The 14850-nt window shown below is 50.6% G+C and overlaps 1 protein-coding gene across 1 annotated transcript in view; it reads right to left on the bottom strand.

Annotated features, from left to right (window-relative positions):
- The window catches only part of LOC135239870 (fibrillin-2-like), a 115504-nt gene that overhangs the window by 49408 nt on the left and 51246 nt on the right, over nt 1–14850 (bottom strand). Inside the window, exons 20-26 of the mRNA XM_064308856.1 lie at nt 14066–14191; nt 9496–9615; nt 8626–8763; nt 6560–6610; nt 4906–5031; nt 3670–3897; nt 1166–1294 (exon numbers count right to left, since the gene is read on the bottom strand). Coding sequence (XP_064164926.1) covers nt 1166–1294; nt 3670–3897; nt 4906–5031; nt 6560–6610; nt 8626–8763; nt 9496–9615; nt 14066–14191 — 918 coding nt within the window. The remainder of the gene's footprint in view (nt 1–1165; nt 1295–3669; nt 3898–4905; nt 5032–6559; nt 6611–8625; nt 8764–9495; nt 9616–14065; nt 14192–14850) is intronic.

Genomic DNA, 14850 nt, shown 5'->3' on the forward strand with positions numbered 1-14850 from the left:
AGCACACAGTACCTTAACCCTTTAAAGAGCAGGTCGTTCGGAATGTTTTCAAAGTTCTGGAACTCCACTGCAGTGATTGTGACATCAGCATTGGAATGTTCAGCTAAGAATCATTCTAATTCTGATCATTCTAATCACACATTGTGATGTCACACTTTAAAGGGTTAAGCAGCGTAAGGCAACAGTTCACAATAACTTTACAATGGCCATAAGACAATGGAAACAGAACAGAAGGCACCCAGTATAAAAGTGTTAACAGGACCACTAGACCACTAGTGGGTAACACTGGAGGAAGCCATGTGAAAAGAACCAGAACAAAAACACAAATCTCACTACAGTGTGTAACCAATAAGTGAGTACAAAAATATATATATATATATTTGGGCCTTCTTGCTGAAACCGCATTCTCACATTCCCGGGAGCAACACTGATGTTGTCCACTACCGTGCGTCACTCTGAATAACAGCGTCTGCAAAGCAAATGTAATCTAATGAAATGTATCCCAACGTACGCGGAGAAGTGTCAGCACATTTTCTCCTGAAAGGTTTTCTGAAATGTTAACTCCATAAACCCGAAATAAGAGATGAACGCCACATCCCGTCACATTGTAGTACTTTACATTTGTTTATCAGATGCTCTTATGCAGAGCGGGTTAGAAGTGCGGGAGAGGAGAAGTGCATTTATCTGATTTATACTGAGTAATACTGTCAGACCAGGCTATAAGCACTCCCAGACCGGTGAGTACAGGCTAGGTACAACATCGATAAAGGCTAATGCAAACTAGCTATGCTAACCGAGAACTGGAATACAAATCCCAAATAAAACTGCTGTTTTATTTATCAGGAAAATATAAATTTTCTTAAGAATAATAATTCTCGATAAGAGGGCCCTTGTGCTGCTTTGGTTCGACCTGCTGTCAATGCCTTCACTTGATCAACACTAGGGGGCGGTGTTCGGTGAGTTGGGAAGGAGAGGAGAGGACAGGAGGGAAGACAAAAGAGGGGTGGAGCAGGGCAAGAGAGGTGAGGAGGGGTGGGGAAAGGAAGAAATGGCAGAGGAAAGAAGGAGAGGTGAATGGAGAGATGAAGAGGAGGGGAGAGGGAGAGAGACAGAGATAGAGAGAGAGATAGAGACAGAAAGAGAGAGAGAGAGAGGGAATGCTTACCCATGCAGGTCTTCATCATCATGAAGCCGCTCTCGTACCCGGGGAAACACTCGCACTCGAAGCTGCCGGGCGTGTTCACACACACACCGCTGCCACACAGGTCCGGAGAGATCCGACACTCATCGATGTCTGGACACGGACCGGAGACAGGGAGACAGAGAGACAGAGAGACAGACAGACACACGGACAGGAGACAGAGAGACAGACATGAGACAGACACACGCACCGGAGACAGAGAGACAGACATGAGACAGACAGACACACGGACCAGAGACAGAGAGACAGACACACGGACAGGAGACAGAGAGACAGACGGATGTGAGACAGAGACGGAACACATGAACATGAGATTCATCTATGTAGTTATGGCTCACCTGTACAGTTAAAGCAGATCTGAACAATTTTCAGCTCACCTGTGCAGTTAAAGCTCATTGCAGTTAGGACTCACCTGTGCAGTTAAAGCTCACTGTGCATACTCACTGTGCTAGTTCAGAACTCACGTGCTTGCGTCCATGTCCAGGCAACCCTGCAGCACACCTGAAGCTGCCGATGGTGTTCCGGCACTTTCCGTGCATGCACATGGTGGGAAAGGCCTTGTGTAGTCTGCAGCGTATCACCCTGGATCACATGCACAGAGGAAAAGTCAACACACTGCGCCACAGCGAAGTCACACTGACGCTCCGACAGCGAGCAAGTCACACATGCGCCACGACGAGCACGTCTTACCACTGACGCCACATGACGGGAAGTCAACACATGCGCCACAGACAGAGTCAGTCAACACACTGACGCCACAGACAGAGTCAACACACTGACGCCACAGACAGAGCAAGTCAACACACTGACGCCACAGACAGAGCAAGTCAACACACTGACGCCACAGACAGGACAAGTCAACACACTGACGTCACAGACAGAGTCAGTTAACACACTGACGCCACAGACAGGACAAGTCAACACACTGACGCCACAGACAGAGTCAGTCAACACACTGACGCCACAGTCAGAGCAAGTCAACACACTGACGCCACAGACAGAGCAAGTCAACACACTGACGCCACAGACAGAGCAAGTCAACACACTGACGCCACAGACAGTCAGTTAACACACTGACGCCACAGACAGGACAAGTCAACACACTGACGCCACAGACAGTCAGTTAACACACTGACGCCACAGACAGAGTCAGTTAACACACTGACGCCACAGACAGAGTCATAACACACACTGACTGCAAAAAACCGTCACTGTAACGCTGCCCACCAGAGCAACAACAAACAATTTATAAAACAAAATATATCAAGCATATTTGCAGCTATGGGTTCAGGACAATGATCAGATTATAGTAAATATAAACATATTTGTATATATCGTATGTATGTGTGTTATATAGGGCCACCAGTTTGTCTATTCTAGTATGGCACTTCAGTCCTCCGCCGGCTAGAGGCGCCATAGCCTCTTTGTCAAGCCCCTTCTCAAACAATTATCGCATTTGCACCACCTCAGTAATCTAAGCTGATAAACTAACTGCCGCTAATAAAGAACAGACTGGCAGCAGTGCTTACAGGCGACACTCACGAGTTAAATTCAGTTTTGATTACTGACTACTGTGGACACTGTGGCTGCAGTATTGTTAGATGTTGCACAGGGGCATGTTAGGTTTTCTTAGAAGCAGTGAGAAATGGCCAAACTGCAAATGAGAGTGTTTATATAACATTTAACTCGCAAAAAAAAGTCAGATTAAAAACATTCATGATTCAGCTAACTGATCATGATTTTCCATCAAAGCTTTAAGTAGAATCAGGTGTTGTAGGGCTGGACTAGAACAAAAACCAGCACCCACACACGCCCTTTTTGGATAAGACTGGACACCCCTGCTTTACATGGATGCCTTTTTCTTTTTACTGCAGTGATACTCATTCCTGGTCCTGGAGAGCGACAGAGTCTGCTGGTTTTGTTTTTTTCTTTATGATCAGGGACTGATTCCGACCCAAGAAACCACATGACCTGAGTTAACCGCGTCATCAACTGTTTTTACCGATCAACAGCTGCGTGACTCAAATGCTGAGTAAAAACGAAAGCCAGCAGACCCAGCAGCTCTCCAAGACCAGGAGCGACGACCACTGGCTCAAAGACAAGTTTTCCACAGCATTTAAACTTCCATACAAGTACACTTTCCTTCCTGAGTCTCCCCACATTAGATAAAATAGCTTTTTTTTTTAATAAACGTCTCATTTGAAACTCAATTGTATGAACATTCACTCGACTGTGCCATTGGGAGTGCCTACAGCGACCCCTAGAGGATAACCATTGAAATACAAGTTAAAACCCTGCAGGTCACATGGTGGAGCCAAACTGGTGGCCCTAGTTACGTGTACATCCATGTGAACACGAGTCTGTCCCTCTCAGATGAATGAGCTGCTCATACGTCAGTAATAATGTCTGCAGTAAGCATGGAGCTGGGCTTTACTCTGTGATTAACCCTTCGTCGTCTGGGACCTCACCTTTATAGAAGGGCCTGCCGGTGAGCAGGTCGCCGCGGCTGGCGAACCCGGGCCCACGCGGGCACAGGGTCTCGTAGTGGCGGGTGCCGGGTTCGGGGCAGGCCTCGCAGTCCGCCCCCCAGGCCGCGCCCACCGTGCAGCAGCAGGCGTCGGCGCGGAAACGGCCCGGCACGGGCTGGCCGCACGCGTCCTCGTCCCACGTCAGGAAGCAGTGCTCCGAGCGCACGTCTGCGGGACGGAGACAGAACCGCACCCCAACACCCCCGTCACCACGGCAACGGCACTAACCCCACCCCAAAACCCTGTCACTACGGCAACGGCACTAACCCCACCCCAACACCCTGTCACTACGGCACCGGCACTAACCCCACCCCAACACCCCGTCACTACGGCAACGGCGCTGACAGGCACTGATCCCACCCTGACACCCTGTCACTACGACAACGGCACTAACCCCATCCTAAAACCCCGTCACTACGGCAACGGCGCTGACAGGCACTGATCCCACCCTGACACCCTGTCACTACGACAACGGCACTAACCCCACCCCAAAACCCCGTCACGGCAACGGCGCTGACAGGCACTGATCCCACCCTGACACCCTGTCACTACGACAACGGCACTAACCCCATCCTAAAACCCCGTCACTACGGCAACGGCGCTGACAGGCACTGATCCCACCCTGACACCCTGTCACTACGACAACGGCACTAACCCCACCCCAAAACCCCGTCACTACAGCAACGGCGCTGACCCCACCCCAAAACCCGGTCACTACGGCAACGGCGCTGACAGGCACTGACCCCACCCCAACACCCCCTCGTCACTACGGCAACGGCGCTGACAGGCACTGACCCCACCCCAAACCCCTGTCACTACGGCAACACGGGGGACATTCTACATACACTGAACATGAGTCTTATTTCATTCGATTTCTTAACCTCTGACAGTCAATGCCTGCCTAATCACCCTGTACTCCTGTGGAGGCATTTTATATCTGGGTGTATCAGCGGCACTGGGCAATCAGCTCATACAGTAACACCATGTATCTGACTGCAGAATGCTGAATCTTATTCCCAGATTTTAAAAAAAAGTCAAACGCGGAACTTTCACAAAAGCAGTCACTGATCCACACAGCTGCGTTACTAACTCAAAGGGCGGAAAGGACAGCAAGCTAAGTTACAGTATATTAAACGCTGAGACCGTGTTTCTGTCCCTGCTTCCCCCGGCACTCACCCACACAGACGCGGCCGGACCCGTCCAGCGTCAGCCCCTCGGGACACTGGCACTGGAAGGACCCCTGGGTGTTCACACACTGCCCGTTCGGGCAGACGCCCGGGAAGACCTCGCACTCGTTCACATCTGCACAGGAAACAGACCGCCAGACAGGAAGCCTCAGAATCAGTCACAGTTAGCTTAGTGTTCCACACACTCAGTCACAGTTATCTCAGTGTTCCACACACTCAGTCACAGTCACCTCAGTGTTCCACACACTCAGTCACAGTCACCTCAGTGTTCCACACACTCAGTCACAGTTATCTCAGTGTTCCACACACTCAGTCACAGTTACCACACTCAGTCACTGGCACATGCAGCTCATCCTTGTGAGAACTCATCTTAAACTGGTGTTTGTTTGCCCAGTCTACAGTCACTTAAGCCACCTGTACAGCACCTCGACACTGTCCTTAAATCCAGTTATACACTGTTCTGAAAAAACAAACCCCAGGAACACTAATGGGAAAACTCTTACACTCTTCCACTCACCTCGACCCCTCTGACAGACCTCGCGAGTCAGTCAGTTAGCAAATAGGCCCACCCAGTCACGTTACCTCAGATTCCACTACTGCAGACAGTTCTCGTGTCCACACACTCAGTCACAGTTACTCTCGTCCACACGCTCAGTCACTATCTCGTGTTCAACTCAGTCACAGTTACCACACTCAGTCACTGGCACATGCAGCTCATCCTTGTGAGAACTCATCTTAAACTGTGTGTTTGTTTTGCCGCAGTCCTACAGTCTATTTTGAGCATGTAAACACACTCACATGCTTCTCTTAAATCACAGCATATGACACCCGATTTGGGAAAAAACAATAACCCCAGAACCATCATTGTGGGAAAACTTTCCACTTCCCACTCCCTTATGACTCTCTGGGAAGATCTGGCGTGCGGTCATGTTCAGCAAATTGGCCCCGCAGATGAGCTCTGAGATCCGAGCTGATTGGCAGAGAAAGTGCCGGACACCCCTGAGTGACTCAGACTCTGAACGACTCCTCCTTCGAGTGACACGCGTACAATGGAGTGCAGCAGCTCCGACAACGGGTCGCGGTAATCACGCCGACGCTCAGTGAAGGCGGTCCAATCCCACAGTGCCGAGGGGCCCGACGAGCCGGGGCTCACTGCCAGCAACCAGACAGCAGCCAATGGGGGAGGAGAGATCAGGCGTAGGGTTCAGAGTTCAGATGAACCGTTCAGGGTTCAGGGGAACGGTTCAGGGTTCAGGCGAACGGTTCAGGGTTCAGGCGAATGGTTCAGGGGAACGGTTCAGGATTCAGAGGAACGGTTCAGGGTTCAGGTGAACGGTTCAGAGTTCAGCGAACAGTTCAGAGTTCTCACGGAACGGTTCAGGTTCAGGGTCGTAGACGGATGTTCAGGGTTCAGGACAGAAGTTAGGTTCAGGGGAACGGTTCAGGATTCACAGGAACGGTTCAGGGTTCAGGTGAACGGTTCAGGGTTCAGGCGAATGGTTCAGGGGAACGGTTCAGGATTCACAGGAACGGTTCAGGGTTCAGGCGAACGGTTCAGGGTTCAGGCGAATGGTTCAGGGGAACGGTTCAGGATTCAGGGGAACGGTTCAGGGTTCAGGCGAACGGTTCAAGCGCACCCTTACCTTCACACACCACTCCTTTGGGCCGTGCGTATCCTCTTGAACAGGCAGTATCTGCAGAAAGATACAACTTATGACTGTAAATTCATAACTTATGACTGTTAACTCTGTAAACATTTAATGCACAGTATAACATTAGTGTTATTTGAACACTAATGTTATACTGTGATTAAAAATCCAGTCACACTGTAAATTAAGCATATTTTCCTAAAACCATTTATACCACATTCATATATAGGCCATTTATAGCATGTCATAACATCTTTATAAACAATTTGTAGATAAATACAGTACTTCATGAGGAATGTAACCTAGCGTAAGTTCAGGTCAAACCTCTGACCAAAATTTATGTTATGACTTGTAATGAATGATTCATAAAGGGGAATTGCAGTGGTAACGTAGGGACTGTGCATGATCACAAAGACACTGAAAACATACACCATGCATTTTACTGGCCCAAAGCATATGAGGAATATCATTACCATTAAAATAAAATGACATAATATGAAAAAGTAACGCCAGAGCTTTTCAGAGACAAGACCAAACACGAGCAAAGACGAGACTTCCACTTCAACTCGCACTTCTAAACAGGAAAAAAAAACGCAACAGCTTTTGACTTTTCAGGAACTGTCAGATTTGAAATAAAGATGTTGTGGTTTGGATGAACCATTGAACGCCGCTGGCAGAGTCATTATGGCAAAGAGCATATTACACAACCGCTAGGAAAACACAGCGTGAGAGCAAGACCGCCAGCCTACTCCACAGGGGAAAACAGGGAAACCAGTGGGAGAGAGGGAGGGAGGGGGGGAGGGAGAGAGAGGGAGAGGGAGAGAGAAGAGAGAGAGAGAGAGAGAGCAAGAGGGAGACAGAGAGGGAGAAACAGAGAGTGAGCGAGGGAGAGAGAGAGAGACAGAGAGAGAGCGGGTGAGAGAGAGCAAGAGAGAGAAAGAGAGGTAGAGGGTAGAGAGAGAAAGAGGGAGAGGGACAGAGAGAGAGGGGGAGAGAGAGAGAGAGAAAAAGAGGGAGACACGGCGAGAGCATTCAGGAAAAGTTTCAGACCACACAAAACAGTAGCAGAGGCCGAGGGGGAGTGGGGGGGGGGTCGCTCCACACCGTTGCCTGAGCGATGTCTTTAAATTAACGGCCTGCGTTCTCAGAGCTCGGCCTGCCCCCCCCCCTCCACAGGCAGGGGGGCCAGGCCTGAGTCACGCACACAGCCTTGCTTCAAATATTTAGCGCCCGACCTCACCAGAGCAGCACGTGGAACCAAAAACAAACATCTGCACCCCTGCTGTTTTACCGCACCCCAAACCCCGAGCCCTCTGACATCCAGCGCCAGCCCTGCGCCCTCCTGGCTACGTACCCTGCTTATTCCCACTTTTTATTTGTGGCACAAATCGGAACTGAGAAGATGTGGCTCTATGTGAGTTTTTTTTTGCTGTATACACTGTTCTGAACTGTGTCACATACGATGGAAAAAAATCAAATAAAACCAGAGCCGGGCCACTTTTAGCTGCAGCCTGAATGCAGCCAAACAGCTGCATTCAGAGAGAGCAGGATGGAGCAGGAGGGCGGGGCTGGGTAGGGGGGATGGTATAGGTTGAAGAGGCGGGGTGAGATCAGCCAGGGGGCGGAGGCGGGGCTGGTTAGGGGATGCTGTCTAGGTGGAGCGTGTGAGATCGCAGGGCAGGGCTGGATGAAGGAGGCGGGTTGAGATCAGTGGGCGGGGCTGGGATGAAGAGGCGGTGAGATCAGGGTAGGGGCGAGCTGGGATGAAGGAGGCGGGGTTGAGATCAGTCAGGGGCGGGCTGGGATGAAGGAGGCAGGGTTGGGTAGGGGGTATGGTATAGGTGAAGAGGCGGGGTTGAGATCAGTCAGGGGGCGGAGCTGGGATGAAGGAGGCAGGGTTGAGATCAGTCGGGGGGGCTGGGATGAAGGAGGCGGGGTTGAGATCAGTCAGGGGGCGGGGCTGGGATGAAGGAGGCGGGGTTGAAATCAGTCAGGGGCGGGCTGGAGGGCGGGTTGAGATAGCTACAGGGCGGGGCTGGGATGAAGGAGGCGGGGCTTACCGATCTCACACGGCTCACAGGGGCTTCCCCAGGCCGCGCCCAGCGTGGCACAGCACTCAGACTTGAGCGTGCCGCCGTTAATGTTCACCTCACAGCGGCCGTTCTGCACGTTCAGCCAGCACGTCCCCTTCAGGCTGTCTGTGGGAGAGCAGAGCATCATGGGAGAGGAGCAGAGCATCATGGGAGGAGAGCAGAGTATCATGGGAGGAGAGCAGAGCATCATGGGAGACGAGCAGAGTATTTTGTCATCGCTGGCTGCTCAATAAATGGGTGCTGGGTTATCGCTGGCCGCTCAGTATACAGGTGTTTGGGTTATCATGGGCAGCCCAGTGCATGGGTGTTGGGTTATGGCCTGGAGCCTGTATTGGGTTATCAGGAATCACTGCTGTCTGCATTAGGGAACTGCCTCTAAAAATCACATAGAACTGAAGCAGGAAGATTTTACAGTCAGACAGACGACATCTGCTACCCATGCCTGTTCACCACTCCTTCTTAATGCTCACAAATGTGTCTGAAACACTTTATCCTTTTTGGTTTAATAAACTCTATTCCACTTTTCAAAAGCCTATACATATGACCCACTGCTGAGCTGACGACACTGTTATGAATCTGCCGTCTGACTGATCTACACAAGACAGACGGATTCTTTTTTCAAAGAAGCTAAAATGAAATGGTAATTTACTTCAAAATGCTGCAAGCGCTGTCAGCTGAACAGAAAAGGAGAGGAGCCTGTATTGAGCAGCATTACATTCTTTCCCAAATGACTATGGTGAAGCCTTGATTTCTGTACTGACTGAGTACTCTATAATAGAGCCAGTACTGGTTTTTTAAATAAAGGCCCAAAGTTAGGAATCGAACAGCAGTCCTTACCGATGCAGACGAGGCCGGTGGCGTCCAGCTTGCTCCCGGGGGCACACTCACAGGCGAAGGATCCGGCAGTGTTCTTACACACCCCGTTAACACAGGGGTTACTCTCACACTCATCCACATCTGAAAGCAGGGGGGAAGACAATGAGCGTAACACACACACAGTGCTATGAATGGGAACCTTTTATATTCATTAGTAATTCACATCTGAAACAAGGGGGGGAACAGATTGAATGTCACACACAGAGATATGAATGGAAACTTTTATGTTCATTCGTAATTCGCATCTGAAGGCAGGGGGGAAGACATTGAATGTAACACACACAGTGCTATGAATGGGAACCTTTAATGTTCATTATGAATTCATATCTGAAACAAGGGAGAAGACATTGAATGTCACACACACCGTGGGAACCTTCCTGCTTTGAATAAAGTTCAGCTGGACTTCATTCAAAGCAGGAAAATAAATTAAAACATCATTCACAATGCAGGAGAGTAAATAAAAAAATAGAAAAGTAGATTTCGTAATACATATGGTTGCATTTACCACAGAGACGAAAAACAATCATTTCTTTCCAATTATAGTAACTTTGGTTTCAGTATTACTCCAGCACAGCTGCAATGTACAATTTACCAAACGCTCATGTGTGTAATAAAAAAAAGCTTCTGTAATTTTATACAGAATAATTACAGTCTAACGTGAATGAATCCTACATGAATACCACCATAGATTTGTACCGCGGTCAGCCCAAAGTGATTTCTAGGTTAGATTAAGAAAACAGCAACATATTTTCTGTTTTTATAAAGTGGCTCGGGAGGTTAATATCCTCACTATAAGCACAGACTGGGGCCTCTAGACTGATCTTTTCAGGTTTAAGTATAACTAAGGCCAGAAGTGTGTTTTGTCCCAGCAGAGCGAGGGTAGGAATATGAGGGCCAGAGCTACAGCTCTCTCTACACAGGCTAACCACTGTGTGCGTGTGTGTGTGTGTGTGTGTGAGTGTGTGTTGTGTGAGTGCGTGTGTGCATTTGTGTGCGTGCGTGAGTGTGTGTGTGTGTGTGTGTGCGTCTGTGTGTACGTGCATGTGTGTGCATGCGTGTGTGTGTGCGTGTGTGTGTGAGAGAGAAAGAGTTTGGGTGTGTGCGCGCGTGCATGGGTCTGTGTGTGTGTGAGAGAGAGAGAGAGGCTGATTACAGTTGAGGAAGAGAAGGGGGGGGTTTGAAAAAAATATAATTGTAATACAGAATTTTATATTAACTAGCGTAACATAAGAACAACTTTATAAATGTAAAATATGTTCAGAGAACAGTTCTCAACTCAAGCAGACCCAGCGTTACAAAAACTAATTTATGGAACGAGCCACAAAGGCTCCTGGGTGTGTGTAACTGGGCCGGCTCTCCCCCTTCCAGGTCCCGTGACCGGGGAGCTCATAATCGCTGTTTCGGGTCCCCGAATGGGCGCAGGAGGAGGAGGCCGAAGGAACCCCCGTGGATCGGGGGGCACGGGGGCCCCTCAGGCGCTAATGAATCAGTTTAACCGCTGGTCCCCGCGCCGCACGCCAGGCACCCCCCCACCCCCCCACACGCGTGTGAGTGGCAGCGGCAACAAAACATCCACGCGTCGCAAGGACACGCTACACGCTACACGCCGCCAGCCAGTCCAGCCGGCGCTTTCCGCGTTACTCGACACCGAGCGGCGCGTCCGATTTACAAATGGCCGCCGCGGGACGCGGCGCGGTTCACCCCCGCGACCTTCCGCTGCGGCTCGGTGATCGCGGGTGAATGCGAGGGGCGAGAACGAGGAGGCGGGGGGGAGTTGCGTCACGGCGAAGATTTACGGCGATTCAGCGAGACGAACCGATTTTAACAAAGCGAAAATTAAGAAACAAAATAGCTTATTGACATTGAGATGCTGCTAGATGCAGTTATGGCACAGTGAGAGAAACGGAGTCTGTGCATGCGTGTCTGCGCAACACGGGAAATGTTTCTGCGATAACGCCTCGCTTTTAAGTCTTTCCTGCTACGAGAGTGTATGAAATCAAAAATACATATTTTTTTATGAAACTATCTTTTTAAGAAAATAACTCCCTTTTCTTGTACGTTATAGGCCACATACACACACAGTAATGTATGTTTTGACATCGAAGGCAGAATACGTATATGAAGAATCCACGATATGAACATTAACATTTAAGCGTGAAAAAAGTCAGTAACCGAAATATAAAGATGATATATCTGCAGACAAGCTTAAAGCACATTTGGGATTTCCCATTTCAGTGATTTTACTGCCGCATATCGTGTTTCTGCTGGATGATCTCTGCTCTCGAGGTGTCAGAGCAGTCTGATTGGGGGGGGGGGGAGGGGAAGGGGTGGGGGGTGTGACCCATAATGGTCAGGATTGAGAGGAATGTGACTGCTGGGTCTGACAGTAATTACCCCCCCTGGGTGAGGTATGGGGGCCCTGTGAAGTGCGAAACATGCTCCCCCTGGGCGGATGGCGCAACAGGACCGGCCCCCGTCCCAGATACAGTGTCCGAACCACAGCCACCCTGGCATCTCGGGGGTCCCGGGCCGAACGCCCCCAGCCCTGGCCCTTGAAACCTATGCACTTGTTGTACGTCGCTCTGGATAAGAGCGTCTGCTAAATGCCTATAATGTAATGTAATGTAATGTAATGGACCCGGCTCCGCTCCCCCCTGCAGCCCCCCCCGCCCCGCCAGCCCGCGACATTGAGCAGATGTTCCGGAACGTTCCCCCTCCCGGGCACGCTCCGGAGGAACAAACATCCTGTTGTGTTTCCTCCTGGGGTGGAAAAACCGTGGGGGGGGTGGGGGGGGGGACACAACACCACACGGTCATCCTGACACCGCACTACTGATCCAAAGAGCAGGAGGCCGCTCTGATTTACTACGCTAAAACAATGGGGGGCGGGGGGGGGGGGGGGGCGCAGGGCAACTGGCAGAGAGGGTCGCCTTTCCTTGCTTTCCCCAGTGACCCCCCCCCACCGCCCCTGCCCCGGGATGACAGTAATGGCCGTTCTGAAAAAAGTGGCGTCAGAATCTGGCCCTTTATTTATATTAACTGAGACAGGGCACCCCCCCCCCCACCCCCAGCGCCCCGACCCCCCCTCCCCCTGGGGTTTGACAGGGCCCCACTTCCACGCTCAATTAGACCCATCAGCTAATTCCCTCTCCCCGGCCTGGCAGTGCTCAAACAGCAGCTTCTCACGGAAGCAAAGCGGGCCTCCATTCACACAACATGGGCCCCAGAGAGCTCACAGACCCACAACATGGGGCCCAACCCGGGGCCTGGGACCAGCACAGACCCACAACATGGGGCCCAACCCGGGGCCTGGGACCAGCACAGACCCACAACATGGGGCCCCAACCTGAGGCCTGGGACCAGCACAGACCCACAACATGGGGCCCCAACCTGAGGCCTGGGACCAGCACAGACCCACAACATGGGGCCCCAACCTAAGGCCTGGGACCAGCACAGACCCAGGACATGGGGCCCCAACCTAAGGCCTGGGACCAGCACAGACCCAGGACATGGGGCCCCAACCTGAGGTCTGGGTCCAACAGAGACCCACAACATGGGGCCCCAACCCGGGGCCTGGGACCAGCACAGACCCACAACATGGGGCCCCAACCTAAGGCCTGGGACCAGCACAGACCCACGACATGGGGCCCCAACCTGAGGCCTGGGACCAGCACAGACCCACGACATGGGGCCCCAACCTAAGGCCTAGGACCAGCACAGACCCACGACATGGGGCCCCAACCTGAGGCCTGGGACCAGCACAGACCCACGACATGGGGCCCCAACCTAAGGCCTAGGACCAGCACAGACCCACGACATGGGGCCCCAACCTGAGGTCTGGGACCAGCACAACATGGCTGCCAGCCATACTGCGCACTCAAGCTCTCTTTTTTTTGGATCTGTATAACATCCTTCTAGGGGATAGTGTAGTTCAGACAAGGTGAGTCTAGAACCTGCAACTGAAGCATGTGGTGTTTTACACACGGGGCAATAACTACCAGAATGGAGCTTCAAAAGACATCTGGTTCAGATTGGAGCTCGTATCACTGGTAGATGCACTTGCTCACACTGGCCAAGACGATCTGGATGCAACGGCCGAACTCGGAACATTAACACCATTCCGGGCCGTTGGGGAAATCTCCCTGAGATTTCTCACCTCCCAAAGAAAATGAGCTGCAGGTGTTTTTGTTATACAGGATTCCTGCACTTCAGAGAGCGTTATGCACCGTCTCTGAAGACCGCTCAGTCCTGCCTTCCAAGGTCGTGAGGTTCAGCCTCGGTATTTACAGCATGGAAAGCTCAGAAATCAACCAGGTCGAGGTCAGGGAGTGTTGAACAGAGAGAGACAGACATCTCAAAACATCTGACGGTTTAAAAAAAAAAAAAAAAAAAATACTTCAGCCAATCCCATCAAAATATTTAAATCCCAAGAAGCCGTCATATCGCCACTGCATCAGCCTGTCCTGTGTCCCCCCCCAGACCCCCCCACCCCCGCCCACTCCTACAGGTGACTTAAGGGCGTGGCTCTTACCTTCACACGTCTCGGAGTCCTGTCTGAAGAGGAAGCCCTTGGGGCAGGTGCAGCTGTAGCTGCCGGGAATGTTCCGGCAAAGTCCGTTATCACAGAGGAGTCTGTTCACCATACACTCATCGATGTCTGAAACACAAACATGACAGTCTGTTCACCACACACTCATCGATGTCTGAAACACAAACGTAAGAGTCTATTCACCATACACTCACCCATATCTGAAACACACATAATGCAACAGTCTATTCACCATACAATTCAATATAAAATCAATGTCTAAAACTAAAGATCAAAAAGGCAGTGCGTTCACCATTCATTCATCAATGTCTGAAAACAAAGATTAAAAAGGAAGTCTGCTCACCATGAATGTGTGAAACAGAAGATAGCAGTCTGCTCACCATGAATGTGTGAAACAGAAGATAACAGTCTGTTCACCGTGCATTCATCAGTGTTTGAGAAATCAACGTTAAACGAGCAGTCTGTTCACCATTAAAGTGTGAAACCAGAAATCATCGTCAGACATGTCCGACAACAAGTCTGGTGCCAACGCACTCTCTGATGTGTGAAACACAAACGCATAAGCCTGTTCACCACATGTAGGTCTGAACCCCAGATAAACAATTAAACAACAACTCCTTCACCACACGTTCACTGACGTGTGAAACACAAACACAAGTCTGTTTGCTTGTTCTCTCTGTTCTCATAAATGTCTTAAAAATGAAAAAGAAACTCACTCATCGATGCCTACACCACTTATTGTACTCACTGAAATCCTCTGACAGAAA

Source organism: Anguilla rostrata, chromosome 14 (genome assembly GCF_018555375.3).
Source record: "Anguilla rostrata isolate EN2019 chromosome 14, ASM1855537v3, whole genome shotgun sequence".
Classification (NCBI taxonomy): domain Eukaryota; kingdom Metazoa; phylum Chordata; class Actinopteri; order Anguilliformes; family Anguillidae; genus Anguilla; species Anguilla rostrata.